Source organism: Desmodus rotundus, chromosome 3 (assembly GCF_022682495.2).
Source record: "Desmodus rotundus isolate HL8 chromosome 3, HLdesRot8A.1, whole genome shotgun sequence".
NCBI classification, from domain to species: Eukaryota; Metazoa; Chordata; class Mammalia; order Chiroptera; family Phyllostomidae; genus Desmodus; species Desmodus rotundus.
The window spans coordinates 90,180,930-90,199,155 of record NC_071389.1 but is presented as its reverse complement, the minus strand read 5'-3'; the positions used below and the strand labels follow the sequence as shown (position 1 = coordinate 90,199,155).

Sequence of the window (18,226 nt, the reverse complement as noted above, 5' to 3'; positions counted from 1 at the left end):
TTTGCTAATCTACTGGGTATGTAATAACACAGGAGTGGGCAAAGTAGGTTTACAGTTGTTTGTGTGAAAAAAGACATGCAGCTTATGATTATTAAAATAGCTTTATTAACTCTGTGTTTCATGTACTCTTAACTGTAAATCTACTTTTGCCTATCCTGTATGTCAGTTTTATTTAAATTGCATTTATTTGAGCAGTAAAGGGATGAGGACTTTTTCATATACATGACATTCAGTCTTTGTCTTTTATTAAGGACATATTTAAGTCTTTGCTCCTTTCTGTTAAATTTTCCATCATTTTTCTATTGCCATGTAAAAAATTTAAATATATTTTATTAGTATTAATTTTAATTGATTTTAGAAATAACAATATTTTTATATATTCTAAATACTGTATTTGTCAGTAATGTTTGTTGCAGATGCCTTTTACCTCTCTGTGCCCTGTGTTTCATTCTTTTTCGTGGTGTCTTTTGATAAATATATACAGAAATTCTTCGGTTTTTGTGTAATAAGATGTCTTAATCTCTTCCTTCATGGTTAGTGATTTTTGTGTCTTATTTAAGAAAACTACCCTCTTCCATCACACTGAGATCATATAAGAGTTCTATCATATTATTTTCTAAAAACTTTGTACTTTGCCTTTCATATTTGGGAGATGGTCTTATTTATTATAGTATAAAGTAGGTCCAATTTTATTTAACATATTGTCACAGCATCATTTACTGAAAAAATCAATCCTTTTCTAATTTTCAGAACTATCTCTGTTATATATCAAATATCCATGTTTCTGAGCTGTTTATTCTGTTACACTGCCTATTTGCTTATTCCTATGCTGATAGCATGTTCTTGATTTCTATCATCTTTTTTAATATATTTATTGATTATGCTATTACAGTTGTCCCATTTCCCCCCCCCTCACTCCACTCCATCCTGCCCACGCCCTCCCTCCCACATTCCCCCCCTATAGTTCATGTCCATGGGTCATACTTATAAGTTCTTTAGCTTCTACATTTCCTACACTATTCTTACCCTCCCCCTGTCTATTTTCCACCTATCATCTATGCTACTTATTCTCTGTACCTTTCCCCCTCTCTCCCCCTCCCATTCCCCTTTGACAACCCTCCATGTGATCTCCATCTCTATGGTTCTGTTCCTGTTCTAGTTGTTTGCCTAGTTTGCTCTTGTTTTTGTTTTAGGTGTGGTTGTTAATAACTGTGAGTTTGCTGTCATTTTTACTGTTCCTATTTTTGATCTTCTTTTTCTTAGGTAAGTCCCTTTAACATTTCATAAAATAAGGGCTTGGTGATGATGAACTTCTTTAACTTGACCTTATCTGAGAAGCACTTTATCTTCCCTTCCAATCTAAATGATAGCTTTGCTGGATACAGTAATCTTGGATGGAGGTCCTTGCCTTTCATGACTTGGAATACTTCTTGCCAGCCCCTTCATGCCTGTAAGGTCTCTTTTGAGAAATCAGCTGAGTCTTATGGGAAGTCCTTTGTAGGTAACTGTGTCCTTTTCTCTTGCTGCTTCTAAGATTCTCTCCTTCTGCTTAATCTTGGCTAATGTAATTATGATGTGCCTTGGTGTGTTCCTCCTTGGGTCCAGCTTCTTTGGGACTCTCTGAGCTTCCTGGACTTCCTGGAAGTCTATTTCCTTTGCCAGACTGGGGAACTTCTCCTTCATTATTTGTTCAAATAAGTTTTCAATTGTTTGTTCTTCCTCTTCTCCTTCTGGCACCCCTATAATTTGGATGCTGGAATGTTTCAAGATGTCCTGGAGGTTCCTAAGCCTCTCCTCATTTTTCTGAATTCTCGTTTCTTCATTCTTTTCTGGTTGGATGTTTCTTTCTTCCTTCTGATCCACACCGTTGATTTGGTCCCAGTTTCCTTCTCATCACTATTGGTTCCCTATACATTTTCCTTTGTTTCTCTTAGCATAAGCTTCATTTTTTCATCTGGTTTTTGAACAGATTCAACCAATTCTGTGAGCATCTTGATAACCAGTGTTTTGAACTGTGCATCTGATAGGTTGGCTATCTCTTCCTCGCTTAGTTGTATTTTTTCTGGAGCTTTGATCTGTTCTTTCATTTGGGCCATTTTTTTTTTTTTGTCTTGGCGTGTCTGTTACTTTAAGGGGCGGGGCCTTAGGTGTTCCCCTGGGCGGGGTGGGGTAAGGCTGGTCGCCCTGCTGTAATGCTGTACGTGGGGGAGGGGCCGAGAGGGAGCAATGGTGCCCGATTCACTGTCCTCCGGATTTCAGTCTTTCACTCTGATACCCACAATCAAACTGGGCCCCTCTGGTGCTGGTTCCCGAGTGGGTGGGCTTGTGCACGCCCTAGGCCCCCGTGGGTCTCTCCAACGACCTCTCCTGTGAGGCTGGGAGTTTCTCCTGCTGCCGCCCCAACCCCCAAGGGAGTTTTCAATCAGAGGTTTGAGGCTTTATTTCCCCGCACTGGAGCCCTATGTTGGGCGGTTTGCTTCGCTCCCCGCCATTTGTCCGGTTTATCTGTGTGCGAATGTGGGGCCTCGGGGTGCTACCCGCCGCTCTGCCTGCCCCGTTCTCCGCCACTCTGAGTCTGGCCCTCTTGGCCTCTCTGCGCGAATGTGGGGCTGAGGTGCTGCCAGTGGTCAGACTGCCTGCCCCGCTCATCCCACACTCCGCCAGTCTCTGTCCCGCCATGGCCACGTGAGTCCTCTCCGCCCCGGTGCCCGTCTCTGCCCCTCCTACCAGTCTCGATGAATGTTTATTTTTTCTTTCCTTGGTGTCGGACTTCCTTGCCGTTCATTTTTCTGTTAGTTCTGGTTGTGCGTGGAGGCACAGTGTGTCTACCTACGCCGTCATCTTGGTTCTATCTCCGATTTCTATCATCTTTATACTATGTCTTCCTATGCAGTACAAGTCTTTCCACCTGTTTTTCTTCAAGAGTATCTTGCCTATTCTTGGCACGTTAAAAAAAATTTTTTTTAGCCCTGGCTGGTGTGGCTCAGTGGATTGAGCACTGGCCTGAAAACAGAAAGGTTGCCAGGTCACCAGTTTGATTCCCAGTCAGGGCACATGCCTGGGTTGCAGGCCAGGTCCCCGTTTTAGGGGCATGAGAGAGGCAACCAATTGATATCACTCTCCCTCTTTTTCTTCCTCCCTTCTCCTGTCTCTGAAAATAAATAAACAAAAATCTTTTTTTAATCTCATTAAAAAATTGTTAATCGACTTGTTGAGTTATACACATGCGCGCGCGCGCGCACACACACACACACACACACACCACCTGTGGAGTGTAGATTGAGATTGTATTGAATTTGTAATGGCACAAAAAAGAACTGACATCTTTATGCTATTGAGTGTTTCTGACCTTTACTTTCCCTCAAAAAGATTTTACAATTTTCTTTCTCTGTAGATACCTTTTACATCTTGTATTTGATTTATTCTCATGTACTTCATATTTTTGATGCTGTTAATGTTTTGTTTTTAATTTTCCTATTTATGAAAATAATATTGAATTTTAATTGATTGTGCATGCAGAAAACTTACTAAACTGTTATCATTTCAAAAGTTTATCTGTACAATATTTTGATCTTCTGCAGATACAATCATATAATCAAGTAAAAATATTAATTTTTCTTATCTTCCTGTCCAATCTTTCTGCCTTTTCTTTCTTTTTCTTACCTTATAGGGCTTCCAGTACAACACTGAATAGGAATGGTGATAATACCCTGGCTGGTGTGGCTCAGTTGGTTGGGCATTGTCCAGAAAATGGAAAGCTCACGGGTTCCACTCCTGTTCAGGGTGCATGCCTAGGTTGCAGGTTCAGTGTGCATGTGGGAGGCAACCAATCAATGTTTCTTTTTCACATCCGTGTTTCTCTTCCTCTCTTTCTCCCTCCCTTCCCTTCTCTCTAAAAATAAATTTTAACAACTTTTTTTTAAAAAAGAAAGAGATGGTGATAGCATGCATCCTGTTCCTAGTGTCAGAAGGAAAGATTTTACTATTTCACTATTAAGATTGATATTTGCTCTAAGTTAATTTTCAATGATACTCATATTAAAAAGCATCCCTCCCTTTTATTCCTAGTTCTTAAGAGTTTTTAAATCATAAATGGACAGTAAATTTTATTAAATGCTTTTATATTTTGCATCTTTGGAGATGATTCTCTGATTTTCTTTTTTAATGTCATGAATTATACTTTTGATATTCTAATGTAAAATAAACCTGAGTTTCTGGGATAAGAATTTGGTTATTATGTATCATCCTTTTCACATATTACTGGATGATGTTGTTTAATATTATAAGAATTTTTGCACCAATAGTTATTGAATAAGATTGGCCCACAATTTTCTATTTTTAAAAAGTCCTTGTAAGGTTTTTAGCCTTCCTTCTTTGTTATATGCAATTAAGTTTACAAATTTATCATTAAATATTGCTTTAGTCAGATCTCATAAGTTTTGATATGCAATATTTTTGTATCATTTAGCTCAAAATATTGTCTTATTTCCATTTTGACTTCTTTGACATGTGGGTTATTCAGAAGGTGTCTCTTCCTCTAGAGAGGATCTCCCTCTCCCTCTGACAAGCCCCAGGAGCATTTCTCAGAAGTTCAGAACCTAATAGTTTGCAGCTTAAGGCTCCAGTCAGGGGATTGAAAAAACAGGCTGAAAATCCCCAGGGAGACAAGCCTGTGAGTGTGCACTGCAACATTTTTGTCTCCCTGCTCTCATTCAGTGTCAGGGCAACACAACCTTCCCCACAGTCTCACAAGGGTAGTTTCGGGGCTCAGATTTATTCTGAGTCACCCTTACCATCAGGGTGCTGCCCTTTGTCATGACAACTTAATGGAGAGAGATCTATTAGACTCCTCACCCATGGAGGGAAAACACTGTTATCCTCAACCGATGAGGCTGGCCAATCCAAGCCTATGATTGGCAGAATTGGCAAAAGTCCTCAGGGCAAAAGGAACTTTTGTGCCCAGGCCCCTCTTGCCTCTTTAAATAGGGATTTCCCTTGAATTTTTTTCTGACGATTTCTTACTATTTTATTAGGTCTTTGACACTTCAAAGATTTTTTAAATATTTTACTCAGCATTTTTAGATGTTCTTAGCAGGGATGTTGATCTGAATTTCCCAGCTTCCATTATTAGAAATAGAAGCCCCTTGCAATAAGTTGTTTAACTGGGATGAAATTTGTTTACAGTGAAATGCACAGCTCTTAAACATACAATCTGATGGGCTTTGAGAACTGTGTATATCCAATTAACCAACACCCCAATCAGAATATAGAACATTTCCATTGTCTCCATTGAGACAACTGTAACTGAACAACAATAACAACAAATGTGAAAAAAATAAACAAACTGAAAAAATATATAGAACATTTCCATTATGTCCCCTTTTAGTCAATTTCCCAGTCTCAGAGATGACTGTGCTTTTGATTTCAAACACTACAATTTCCCTAGTCTTGTCTATTTTTTAATGTTTTATCAACAGAATCATAGCCTGACTTTTTGTGTCTGGCCTCTTTCACTCAACATAATATTTATGAGAGTCATGTATGTTGTTGCAGAGATCAGGAGTCCATCCACTTATACTGCAGTGTAGTATTTCACTGAATGAATAGACCACAATTTGTTCATTCCTTCACCTACTGATTCATACCGTTTCCAGGTTGTTGAGGAGGGCTATTATAGGTAAAGCTTCTATAAATATCCTTCTACAAGTCTTCTTGTAAATGAATGTTTCATTTCTTTTGGGTAAACACCTAGGAGTGCAATTGCTAGGTCATAAGGTAAGTGTGTGTTTAATTTTACAAGAAACCAACAAGTTTTCAAAGTGTCTGTACCATTTTTGAACTTCTACCAGCAATGTACCAGCAATGCATGAGAGTTGCAGCTGCCCTTTATGCTCTCCAACATTTGGTGTTGTCAGTCATTTCAATTTTACATAAGTAAACTGCACCCATTTTAAGTGTGTGGCTCGATGAGTTTTGATAAATGTACATCTGTGTAGCCACTTCCTCAATCAATATATACCACCTTTCTGTCACTACGCAGAAAAATCCCCCATACCCTGGCAGCCACCACAAATAATCTCCATCCCTCCATCACAGATAGCTACCGATATTATTTCTATTACTAGAGATTAATTTTGCCTGGTTTAGAATTTTATAATTACAATCATTCAATATATATTCTTTTGTGTCTTGCTTCTTTTATTTAGGATAATATTTCTAAGATTTGTCTATCTTGATGTGCATATTAGTAATTTATTTTTACTGAGTAGAATGTCATTATATAAATAAACCAAAATTTGTTTTTCATTTCATCTCTTGATGGGTATTTGATGTGTGTCCAGTTCAGGACTATTGTGAATAAAGCTGCTACCATTTACGTAGAAGTCATTGTGTGGACATGTTGTGGATCTGTTTGTATTTCTCTTGGGTAAATTTTCTAGGAGCAGAATTGCTGGGTCTTATGGTAAGGTTATGTTTCACTTTTAAAGAAAACTGCCAAATGATTTTCCAAAATGGTTGTACCATTTTATACACTCAAGAGCAATGCATGGGAGTTCCAGCCATTCCTTGTCTTCACCACATTTAAAATCATCAGTCTTTTTATTTTCAGTCATTCCAGTGGGATGGAGAGTATCTCACTGTGGTTTTAATTTGCATTTCCCTGTGCACTTTTTGTGTTTCTTGACTATATTTTCTTTTGTGAAGTATTCTTTTATACATTTTGTCTATTTAAAAACTGGGATGTTTTGACTGTCAGAGCTTCCAGCTAAGACAGAGGTGTAGGTAGTCACACTATGCCTCCTTGCACAACCAAAAGAAGGACAACAATTTAAAAACAAAAAACAACCAGAACTGACAGAAAATCGAACTGTATGGAAGTCTGATACCCAAGGAGATAAAGAAGAAACATTCATCCAGACTGGTAGGAATGGTGGAGACAGACAGCTGGGGCAGAGAGGACTGGCAGCCAGGAGGCTGCAGGCGGACCCAGCAGGGTGGCGAATTGTGGAACGGGGCAGGCCAGGCTGCAGCTAGCAGACCCCACAAGGTGGTGGCAGGTGGTCCCTGTGGCCCCACATTCACACATAGATAGACCAGGAGGAACAGTGGGGGAGTGAAACAGACCACGCAACCCAGGGCTCCAGTGCCGGGAAATAAGTCTCAAACCTCTGATTGAAAACAGCTGTGGGGGTTGAGGTGGCAACAGGAGAAACTCCCAGCCTCACAGGAGAGTTTGTTGGAGAGACACACAGGGGCCTAGAGCATGCAGAAGCCCAGCCACTTGGGAATCAGCACCAGAGGGGCCCAGTTTGATTGTGGGTAGCAGAGGGAGTGACTGAAATCCAGCAGAGAGTAGAACAGGCGCCATTGCTCACTCTAGGCCCCTCCCCCATGTACAGCATCACAGTGCAGTGACCAGCGCTACTCCACCCTGGTGAACACCTAAGGCTCCACCCCTTTACATAGCAGGCGTGCCAAGACAAAAAAAAAAAATGGCCCAAATGAAAGAACAGATCAAAGCTCCAGAAAAAATACAGCTAAGCGACGAAGAGATAGCCAACCTATCAGATGCACAGTTCAAAACACTGGTAGTCAGGAAGCTCACAGAATTGGTTGAATTTGGTCACAAATTAGATGAAAAAATGAAGGCTATGCTAAGAAAAACAAAGGAAAATGTACAGGGAACCAATAGTGATGCGAACGAAACTGGGACTCAAATCAATGGTGTGGACCAGAAGGAAGAAAGAAACATCCAACCAGAAAAGAATGAAGAAACAAGAATTTGGAAAAATGAGGATAGGCTTAGGAACCTCCAGGACATCTTGAAACATTCCAACATCCGAATTATAGGGGTGCCAGAAGGAGAAGAAGAAGAACAAAAAATTGAAAACTTATTTGAACAAATAATGAAGGAGAAGTTCCCCAGTCTGGCAAAGGAAATAGACTTCCAGGAAGTCCAGGAAGCTCAGAGAGTCCCAAAGAAGCTGTAACCAAGGAGGAACACACCAAGGCACATCATAATTACATTAGCCAAGATTAAGCAGAAGGAGAGAATCTTAGAAGCAGCAAGAGAAAAGGACACAGTTACCTACAAAGGACTTCCCATAAGACTGTCAGCTGATTTCTCAAAAGAGACCTTACAGGCATGAAGGGGCTGACAAGAAGTATTCCAAGTCATGAAAGGCAAGGACCTCCATCCAAGATTACTGTATCCAGCAAAGCTATCATTTAGAATGGAAGGGCAGATAAAGTGCTTCCCAGATAAGGTCAAGTTAAAGGAGTTCATCATCACCAAGCCCTTATTATATGAAATGTTGAAGGGATTTATCTAAGAAAAAGAAGATAAAAAATAGGAACAGTAAAAATGACAGCAAACTCACAGTTATTAACGACCACACCTAAAACAAAAACAAGCAAACTAAGCAAACAACTAGAACAGGAACAGAACCACAGAAATAGAGATTACATGGAGGGTTATCAACAGGGGAGTGGGAGGGAGAGAGAGGAGGGAAAGGTACAGAGAATAAATAGCATAAATGGTAGGTGGAAAATAGACAGGGGGTGTAAGAATAGTATAAGAAATGTAGAAGCCAAAGAACTTACATGTATGACCCATGGACATGAACTGTAGGAGGGGAATGTGGGAGGGAGGGGGTGGGCAGGATGGGGTGGAATGAAGGGGGGAAATGGGACAACTGTAATAGCATAATCAATAAATATATTTTTTTTAAACTAGGATGTTTTATCTTACTAAGTTGTAATAATTTTTTATGTATTCTTGATACTAGTCCAGTGTAGATGAATTACAAATATTCCCTTAGTCTATGGCTTTTTTTTTCATTTTCATAAACATATCTTTTGAAGAACAGATGAAGTCCAGTTTTTATATTTGTATATATCATTATTTATTTCTACATATAACGTGCAAATACATGTGTTCTGCATGCCAGAGAGCACCTTTTATGCCCGGAATGCCCAGGTTCTCATGAATGATTTGTTCATCTTCTAGTCTTCATCCCTCGCACCATAGGATTGCAAATTCAGGTCAATGGACAAGAAGGAAACAGATGTCATTGCATACCCTGCACATTCTATTCTTTCTTCAATTAAATATCTATCTATTGCAAAAACAACCAGTCATTCTTCCCAGTGGCAATTCTTTATTGTTCCTAGATGACCATCTTATTAACCTCCCCTCAAAATATGTATCTTTTTTTCTTTATGGAATGGTCCTCTAAATATCGCCATGTCAACAGAAAGTCTTCATCTAATCCTCCCATAACTAAAAGCCCCATCCAGGTGGTTTTGCTGGGAGAAAAATATGCCCCAAATGTGAACTTTAGGGGAAAAGAGTTAAGCCCATAGTTTAAGCCTGCCTGGTTGTTTTCACTCATTGATTTCATTCAAGCACATTCCCATCGCCCACTACACATCAGGCATGGGGCCTGGCATGAGGGTACAAAGTGAAAAACTATCTTGTAATGGAAGTTGGAGGCAGGAGTTAAAATAGACATGTAAGTGGGTAATTATAATACTATGAGGTATCTGTTATAAGGTATAGACAAGGTGTCAAATAAGCATATGGCAAAGGGCACCAAACTAGCCTGGAGTGTCAGGGAAAGTTAAGAGGACTTACATGAACTGAAGAGTAAATAGTAACCCAGACATAGCAAAAGGCTAGAAAAGTATTCCAGTACAAGAAAAATGTGCAGATGTAAGAGTAATGTGACAAATATGTTTAGTGTTTTTATCATTAAATATAATAATGGCTGCTAGTTTGAGGTTAAAAAATAATAATCACAATATGTTAACTAGGTATCTTTTGCTATTTTACCGATTTTTTTAAAATTAGGGATTGAGTAGAATTTTGTCTATGCCACTTCACATTTCATTTTATAAGATAAACACACTTGCTTCTCCAATAATTTATAATATGTAGTATTGGCCAATATAATTCAAAAATAAAACAAAATAATAGATAAATGTATCAAAGAGGAAGAGACACAAGTAGTTTTCTAACACACATTCTCCCACATCAACTTGGTGGCCTGCAACTCAATTCATTTCTAACAGTAACTAACTGAAGTTAGTATTAGACTCCACAGATTAAGGGCAAAGTCCTCCACAAGACTGCCCTCACATCAGACATGAGCCTCAAGTCTCAGAAACCAGCTGTACTCTTGACCAACCGGCTACAAATATGGGGGTTCCAACACCCTCTAAAACTTGATGATTTACTAGAACTAATCACAGAAATCATTGAAAACACTTTAGGTGTGATTACAGTTTTTAAATAATGGATACGCATAAAGTGAGATCTGGGAGAGTCCCAGACACAGAACTGCCAAGCCCTCTCCCCTGGAGACAAGGCTCATTACCTTCCCTTCCCATGTGTTTTCACCAGCCAAGAAGCTCCACTGGGCTTAGTGTTTTTGCTGGGGTTTCACTATGTAGGCATGATTGATTAAATCACTGGTCATTTCACTGAACTTGATCTCCAAAACTCCTCTTCCACTCCCCAGAGATAGCTGGCCTGATGTGGTTGGTCTTTCTCGTGATCAGAACCATTCTAAAGCTATCTAGGGACTCACTACAAGTCACCTCATTGGCATAATAAAGACTCTTCTATTGCTCAGGGAAATTCCAAGGGTTTTTCAACTCTGTGCCAGGGAAAAGTTCAGATATGTTATTTTTATACTATAGGAGCCAATTGAAATTCACCTAATAAAAATGTTCCCCAAAGGAAACATATTTTAAAAAATAATAAAAATCAATACATTCCTCTTACACCAATAAGACCAATAAAAATAGATTAAAATGTCTTATTACAACAGCAAGGAAATGTATACAATTTATTAGAATAAACTTCATAAGAAATGTGCCACAGATTCCAGAAGATACAGGGGAAAGTCAGGAAAAGAAAAGAGCAGGAGATTAGGTTAGGGAGAAGAATCACAAAATCACAAAGCAGGAAGATCAGATGATTATAGGGCTTTTAGGATGGTGACTAAACATGTCAGGGATGTGCATTATGGTGGGTTAACTGGACTCAAATTGTCCAACATATCCCAACAAATGTTGGGTATGAATAAAGGTGCAAGATGATGCCTGAAGTTCAATAATACTAGGAGGTTTATTATATACCTGTTGGCTGAAAAATGGTATTCGACCCATGGAGTAAGACTGAAATACATGGATTAGCAACCTTGATACTTATGTTCTGCCTAAGAAAGAATTCAGGGCCAAACTATAAAAGAAAACTTGTTTAGAAAGTCACAGTGGTAGAAGTGACCCACAAAAGAAATGGACTCAGGAAACAAGTTACAGAGGCAAAAGATGGGGCCTTGGTGCTTAGGAGAATGAGACAGGCAAGGAAAACATGCCTGGGGAAATACGGTGGGGAAAGACTTGGGTAGAGAGCCACGCTAGGTCCTCTCTCTTGAGGGTATTTATCTGGAGGTCTCAGGGGAGGATCCCAATAGAATATTCAACAACTTTCCATGTGTATCCTTTCAGGGTCATGGTCTCTACTGATTGGTTGCAGCTGGTCCTGCTATAAGCCATGGCATCAATTGACTGCTTTGCTGCTTTTCTGGACTTGAAGCTAAAACATAACTGAGGCCTAGGTGTACTGGATGCAAGTCAGTACCTCATTGCCCTGGGGGCTTAATGCTTCAGGGCTATTCTCTGCCCCCATTGTTAATTCCCCCTCTAAGGGGGTCTAACCCACATGACTAGCAACACGCCAGGGAAGGAATGGTCAGGGGATGGTCCAAACACATAGCCAGCAATATGAAAGGTCAGAGGGTCCAAATTACATGACCAAAGACATGCTAGGGGAGCAAAGGTCACCCTGGGGATGAGGTCCCAACCCAGTTTTTTCTGTTGCTAGGAACCTAGGGCTTTCCGACCTGGTAACCTTCTGTACTTGGCTCTTTGTTTACTTTGCTCATGTCTATCTAACTGCCTACCACCTACCTGCACTTAAGTACTGATGCCAGGCTGAGACTTTTCTTGTGGGCACAAAACAGAGAGCTCATTTGAGTCACTCCCTCAGTATATCATCCCTATTCTGAGTCTGGGGAAAGAGAACAGAGAAGATGGTTACACCCCTCAAAGCAAACTGCCAAGGCCAGTTGAAAACAATTAAGTGGGCTATTAGAGAAAATTTTAGCTCAGGTTTTATTGATTCACATTGATCTCATTTTCTGTGGCTTAATAAGAGTTTAAATTTATTTGTATTTATGCTAATTTTAAAAGACAGTTTAAATCTGGTTAGAAAAGCTGGTATGGCTTGTTCATTTTATTTTTCTACCATCACCATCTAGTAGAGGAAACTTGGAACTATGGGTAACATGTGCTAGAATTCAGAAATAAAATAATAATAGAGAGCCTACTGTGTGCCAGGCACTACACTAAAAACTTTTACATTTATAAGATCATTTAATTCTCAGAATTGCTCCTCTTTTAGACTGTGAAACTGAGTCTGAGAAGTTAAGGACCTTGCCCAAGGTCATACTGTGGCCAACTCAAACCCAGATTTTTGAAGTCCAAGTGCCATTTTTACCTCATAGTATGTCCAAAAAGCTCAATGTTATTCCCATGGGAATAAGACATATATACATATATGGTGAATTTTGTCTTTTTAAAATATTTTTTCTTTTTGTTATATAATATATATATGAGTAAAGCACATGTACAAAAGAAAATAGGATTATACTGTATAAATTAATTTTGTATCTTCTAATACATAATTAATATTTTCCCATTCCAATACATACTTTTGAAAATAAATATTAGGTTACAATAAAGACAGATATAGAATTACATTTATATGTAAATACACAGTATAATCTTGAAATACATGTAACAATACTGGCAGAAATTGCTAAAATATTACCAATGATGGTCTCTAAAAGGATTTTCCATAATAAGCATGCATCACTTCTAAAAAATAAAAAAATAAACCTTACGCTTATTAAAAGAAAAGACATTTGACAAATTTTACAATTGTTGTCTCACTTATTGTCATTATTTTAAAGTATTTTGCTTGTGTTAGGGGGTGACCATATGTCAATATATAGGCTCCAGCAGAAGTAAGCTTTGCTTGAGTGTGGTTGGTAAGGTAATAATATGAGTGTAATAACTTATAGTTTTAATTTGAATATTTCACCTAAAATGTCATATGGTGCACTTGAGTGTGAGATTGTGATATTGTCATGTTACAGAATTACATGCTTATGATTTTGTAATAAAAAGGGGCATTATTTGTGCTGGACCCTGTATTCTTATTAATGTTTAAAATAATATGTATAACATTTCCATATTTAGTAACACTCTCCTTCAAAATCTATATTGAGTGCAGCCCTGAACCTGAAGGGTAGCAGAATATGCCACACCAAAATATACCACTTTGGTGTGAGGATTATTTTGAGATGAAGTCAACTGAGAAGCAGCAGATATAAAAAAAGTTATCTACCCTCTCCCAATTTGCTTAAAAGCAGGACATGAATTTTAAAGGGCCCACCACACCCCCCTCTCTATCAGAAAAGCCAGCGACGACTCCAAACCATTATTAATCCAGAGGAATTTACATAAAAAACTTGGCTAACTAGCCCCTATCTTTCCTTAGTTTCCACATATACAGGGTCCAGCAGAATAACGCCTGCTAGAGTGTGGTTGGTAGGGTAAAAATATGAGTGTAACAATTTATAGTTTTAACTTGAATATTTCACCTAAAATGTCATATGGTGTGCTTGAGTGTGATATTGTTATGTTACAGAATTACACACTTAAGATTTTGTAAAAGATTTTGTAATAAAAAGGGGTGTTATTTGCGCCAGACCCTGTATATACATTCCTATGATTTGTCACCCTAGAAAATCAAAATCCTTTTTGTTTGTGCCATTATTTCTCTAAAGATGTATTATTCTTTTTGTTAAAAGCTCAGGTTCATCACTAAGTAGTCCCATGTGTATGATTGCTGCACACACTAATAGATTTGTTTTCTCTTTTTAAATCTGCTTTTCTCAATTTAACAAAATATTAACAGGGCCCCAGCTAATAAAGTTAAAAGGAGTACAGGAAAAAGATTTTTTTCCCTGTCCTACAAACAAACCTCTTCTCAAACTACTTGCTTTGGATATGCCTGTGATGGTTGCTCTGGGGGATAAGTACAAAGCTCTACAAGTTCATAATCCCCTATTTTTGCACAATTTCAAATTACATATTGGCCAAAGAATAAAGATTCTTAACTCATTGTTGCTTTTCAATTCATTTTATTTGGGGGGCTAATATATCTAGCTAGAAAAAAATCATTCAAAATATGGAGTTCAATCTTCTTAACATTTGCCAGGAGTTTAAGACTGGGACCCTGAGAAAGAAGATACTTACCAAAACAGGCTCCTGGTGGCTTAACTGGGCTCAAATTTAAAAAACAGCTTAGCCATTTATACATAGGGGTATCTTATGCAAACTGCACTTCAGGGAAAAGCCTGCACTGAACTACCTGTCTCTCCACTGAACTGCAATCTGCACTGTGTTCAGGCCACCTGAGCCAGCCCTTATAAAGGAGTTCCTAGAATCCTATTTCAACCAATAGGAGTGAGGCTTCCTCCCCACCTAATTAGCATCTTCACCAATTAATCAGAGTAGCTTCATTGTAATCAATTAGGACAGTGCCTTTTGGGGCATTCAAACTGACAAGGCTTGAAGTCCTCATTAGCATGAGAATGGACCAATCAAGGGACCAAAGAAGGGACTTCTCCAGCTCAGAGTACACTGTACCTTTCTAAGGAGGGCTGTGTTTCTCCTAGCTCAAGCTGAAACACAGGCTGGGCAGTAAAAGGGTCTTGCCAGGGGGCTGCCTAAAGATGTGCTGTTATCGCTGGCAGTTGAGCTATTTGCACTGAATAAAATTTCCTTCTTCACCCCACCCCAAAAGTGCTAATTGCCATCAATGTCCTTCAGTTGACAGGACACATATTTGACACCCAATATGAACAGAAAAAAAATGCTTCCTTTACACTTTCTTTTTAATACTATCCTTACCCTAATTCTAGTTCCTTTTCCTTTTTTAATCTTTTGTTTATTTATTTTTAGAGAGACGGGAAGGAGAGAGGGAGAGAAACATCAATGCATGGTTGCCTCTTGCACCCCCCCTACTGGGGACCTGGCCCACAACCTAGGCATGTGCCCTGACTAGGAATCAAACCTGAGACCCTTTTGTTCGTAGGTTGGTGCTCAGTCCACTGAGCCACACCAGCCAGGGCTACTTCTAGTTCTTTATGAGTCATTTCTCTTTTCATAAAATCATCTTTTATGAAGGGGCTAATACAGTCATTAGGTGTTTACTTAAGGATACATTTCAAGATGTTCTTCTGTAAATAAAAATCCAATTTTTGTGGACTTCCAGCCAAAATGGAGGCATAAGTAGATACACTTTGCGTCCTCACACAACCAAAAGGAAGACAACAACAAATTAAAAAAAAAAAAAAAAACAGAACTGCCAAGAAATTGAACTGTATGGAAGTCTGACAACCGAAGAGTTAAAGAAGAAACATTCATCCAGACTGGTAGGAAGGGTGGAGATGGGCAGCCAGGGCTGAGAGGACTCAAGGCAAGGCAGCAGCTGGAGGACCAGGGATCCCACATTCACATGCAAATAAGCTGGGAGGAACAACGAGGGAGCGAGACAGACCGCAAAACCCAGGGCTTCAGTGAAGGAAACTAAAGACTCAAAAACCTTCAGTGGTAAAAACCTGTCAGGGTTGCAGTGGGGTGGGTGGAAACTCCCAGTCCCACACAAGAGTCCATTAGAAAGGCCCACAGGGCCCTAAAACGTACATAAACCCACCCACCTTCAAATCACACCTGAAAGGGCACAATCCACTTGTGGGAAGCAAGGGAAATGATAGAATGTGGGACAAGAGCTGAGCAAGTGGCATTGTTCCCTCTCTGATCCCTCCCCCCCCCATACAGCACTACAACACAATGACATGGGTTGCCCTGCCCTGACGAATACCTAAGGCTCTGCCCCTCACTACGTAACAGGCAAGCCAAGACAAAAAATATGGCCCAAATGAAAGAACAGATCAAAGCTCCAGAAATAGAACTAAGCAATGAAGAGATAGCCAACCTATCAGATGCAGAGTTCAAAACACTGGTAAGCAGGATGCTCACAGAATCCTGAGTATGGTGGCAAAATAGACGAAGTTAAGACTATGCAAAGTTAAATAAAGGAAAATGTACAGGGAACCAACCTTGATAGGAGGGAAACCAGAACTCAAATCAACAATTTGGAGCAAAAAGAAGAAATAAACATTCAATCACAACAGAATGAAGAAACAAGAATTCAGAAAAATGAGGAGAGGTTTAGGAACCTCCAGGACAACTTTAAACGTTCCAACATCCAAATCATAGGGGTACCGGAAGGAGAAGAGGAAGAGCAAGAAATTGAAAACATATTTGAAAAAATAATGAAGGAGACCATCCCCAACCTGGCAAAGGAAATAGACTTCCAGAAAGTCCAGTAAACTCAGAGAGTCCCAAAGAAGTTGGACCCAAGGAAGCACACCAAGGCATATCACAATTACATTACCCAAGATTAAACAGAAGGAGAGAATCTTAAAAGCAGCAAGAGAAAAGGAGACAGTTACCTACAAAGGAGTGCCCATAAGACTATCAGCTGATTTCTCAAAAGAAACTTTACAGACAAGAAGGGGCTGGAAAGAGGTATTCCAAGTCATGAATGGCAAGATTACTCTATCCAGCAAAGCTATCACTTAGAAAGGGAGGGCAGATAAAATACTTCCCAGATAAAGTCAACTTAAAGTTTATTATCACCAAGCTCTTATTATATGAAATGTTAAAGGGACTTATCTAAGAAAAAGATAATAAAAACTATGAACAATAAAATGACAACAAACACACAACTATCAACAAGTGAACCTAAAACCAAAACAAACTAAGCATACAACTAGAACAGGAATACAATCACAGAAATGGAGATCACATGGTTATCTCCATAGAGGGTTATCAGCCAGAGGGAGGAAGGGGGAGAATAGGGGGAAAAGCTACAATGAATAAGAAGCATAAGTGATAGGCACAAAATAAGGGGAAGTTAAGAATAGTATGGGAAATGGAGAAACCAAAGAACTTATACATATGACCCACAGACATGAACTAAGGTGGGGAAATGCTGGTGCGAGGCAGGGTGCAGGGAGGAGGGGAATATATAATAATATATATAAGCTATAATAACATAATCAATGAAATGTACTTAAAAAAAGAAAAAATCCAATTTTTATCAACTTTTTACTAAAAGTTCATTTTTAAGTTTTTATTTTTTCCCCTTCTCATCTTGTCAATTTATTTTCTACCTCTACAGACCAAAACTGCATGTTTGTAACACATTTTTGAAGGAGAGTTTTAAAGAAAATCATATAAAGTCATAGAAGACAATAATCCTATCATTCAAATGTGTGGAATATCATACATAATTTTCTTAATCTATGTTGAGCATTTTCTGTCACTGTCTATAATGTATGGTAATTTTAAATGGCTGACTGATATTTTATTGCTATGGGGATGACTAAACCCTAACTTGACTAACCATTTAGAATTAAATATCTTCCTAATTTTTAACTATTAAAGAGTAGAAGGGGACATGCACCTAGGTCTATTTCTTCGGTAAAACGGTCCTTGGTTAAAAGGCCAAAAATCTAAAAGGGCGGCCCGAGACGAGGTGTTTTCCTTATCTGCATTTCTCAACATTTGCTCAGGTTAACATTTTGCTCACACGGGTATTTTAAATTTTATCTTTCGTTGAAGCTCTGTTTCCTACTAGAGCGTTTTAAGAGTCACCCCACTCCCACCCCCTTTCGCTTTAAGGAGGAGCTGCCCACCTTGGGCCTCTTCCGGTCCCTCCACCCTCCTCACACCTGCCGCTTAAATCTTGAGTGTGGAAAGCAGCTTTCCCAAGAGCAATCTTGGGGCCGCTTCACACACACTGCCCGAGTCCCGGCCTGGAAGGACACGGAAGGGCACCGTTTTCGCTACCAAGCGAGCCTGCGCACGCGCAACCCGCTCACCTCATCGGACCCTCCCAACGGTGGCTCGCGAATCGGCGGGCAGCGGACCCGCGGACTACATTTCCCGACAGGCGGTGGAATACGTATCCCGCGAGGGCTGCAGCGCTGGCTGCGGTGAGCGCTTCCCAACGTGC

The 18,226-nt window shown here is 39.4% G+C and overlaps 1 protein-coding gene across 2 annotated transcripts in view; it reads right to left on the bottom strand.

Moving 5' to 3' along the window:
- The window catches only part of MYLK4 (myosin light chain kinase family member 4), a 142,798-nt gene extending 124,586 nt beyond the window's left edge, over positions 1 to 18,212 (bottom strand). For both annotated transcript variants that reach the window (XM_045189114.2, XM_053920433.1), the window contains exon 1: positions 18,093 to 18,212. In XM_045189114.2, the coding sequence (XP_045045049.1) occupies positions 18,093 to 18,097 (5 nt within the window). In that variant the 5' untranslated portion in view covers positions 18,098 to 18,212. The remainder of the gene's footprint in view (positions 1 to 18,092) is intronic.
- Positions 18,213 to 18,226: the final 14 nt, after the last annotated feature.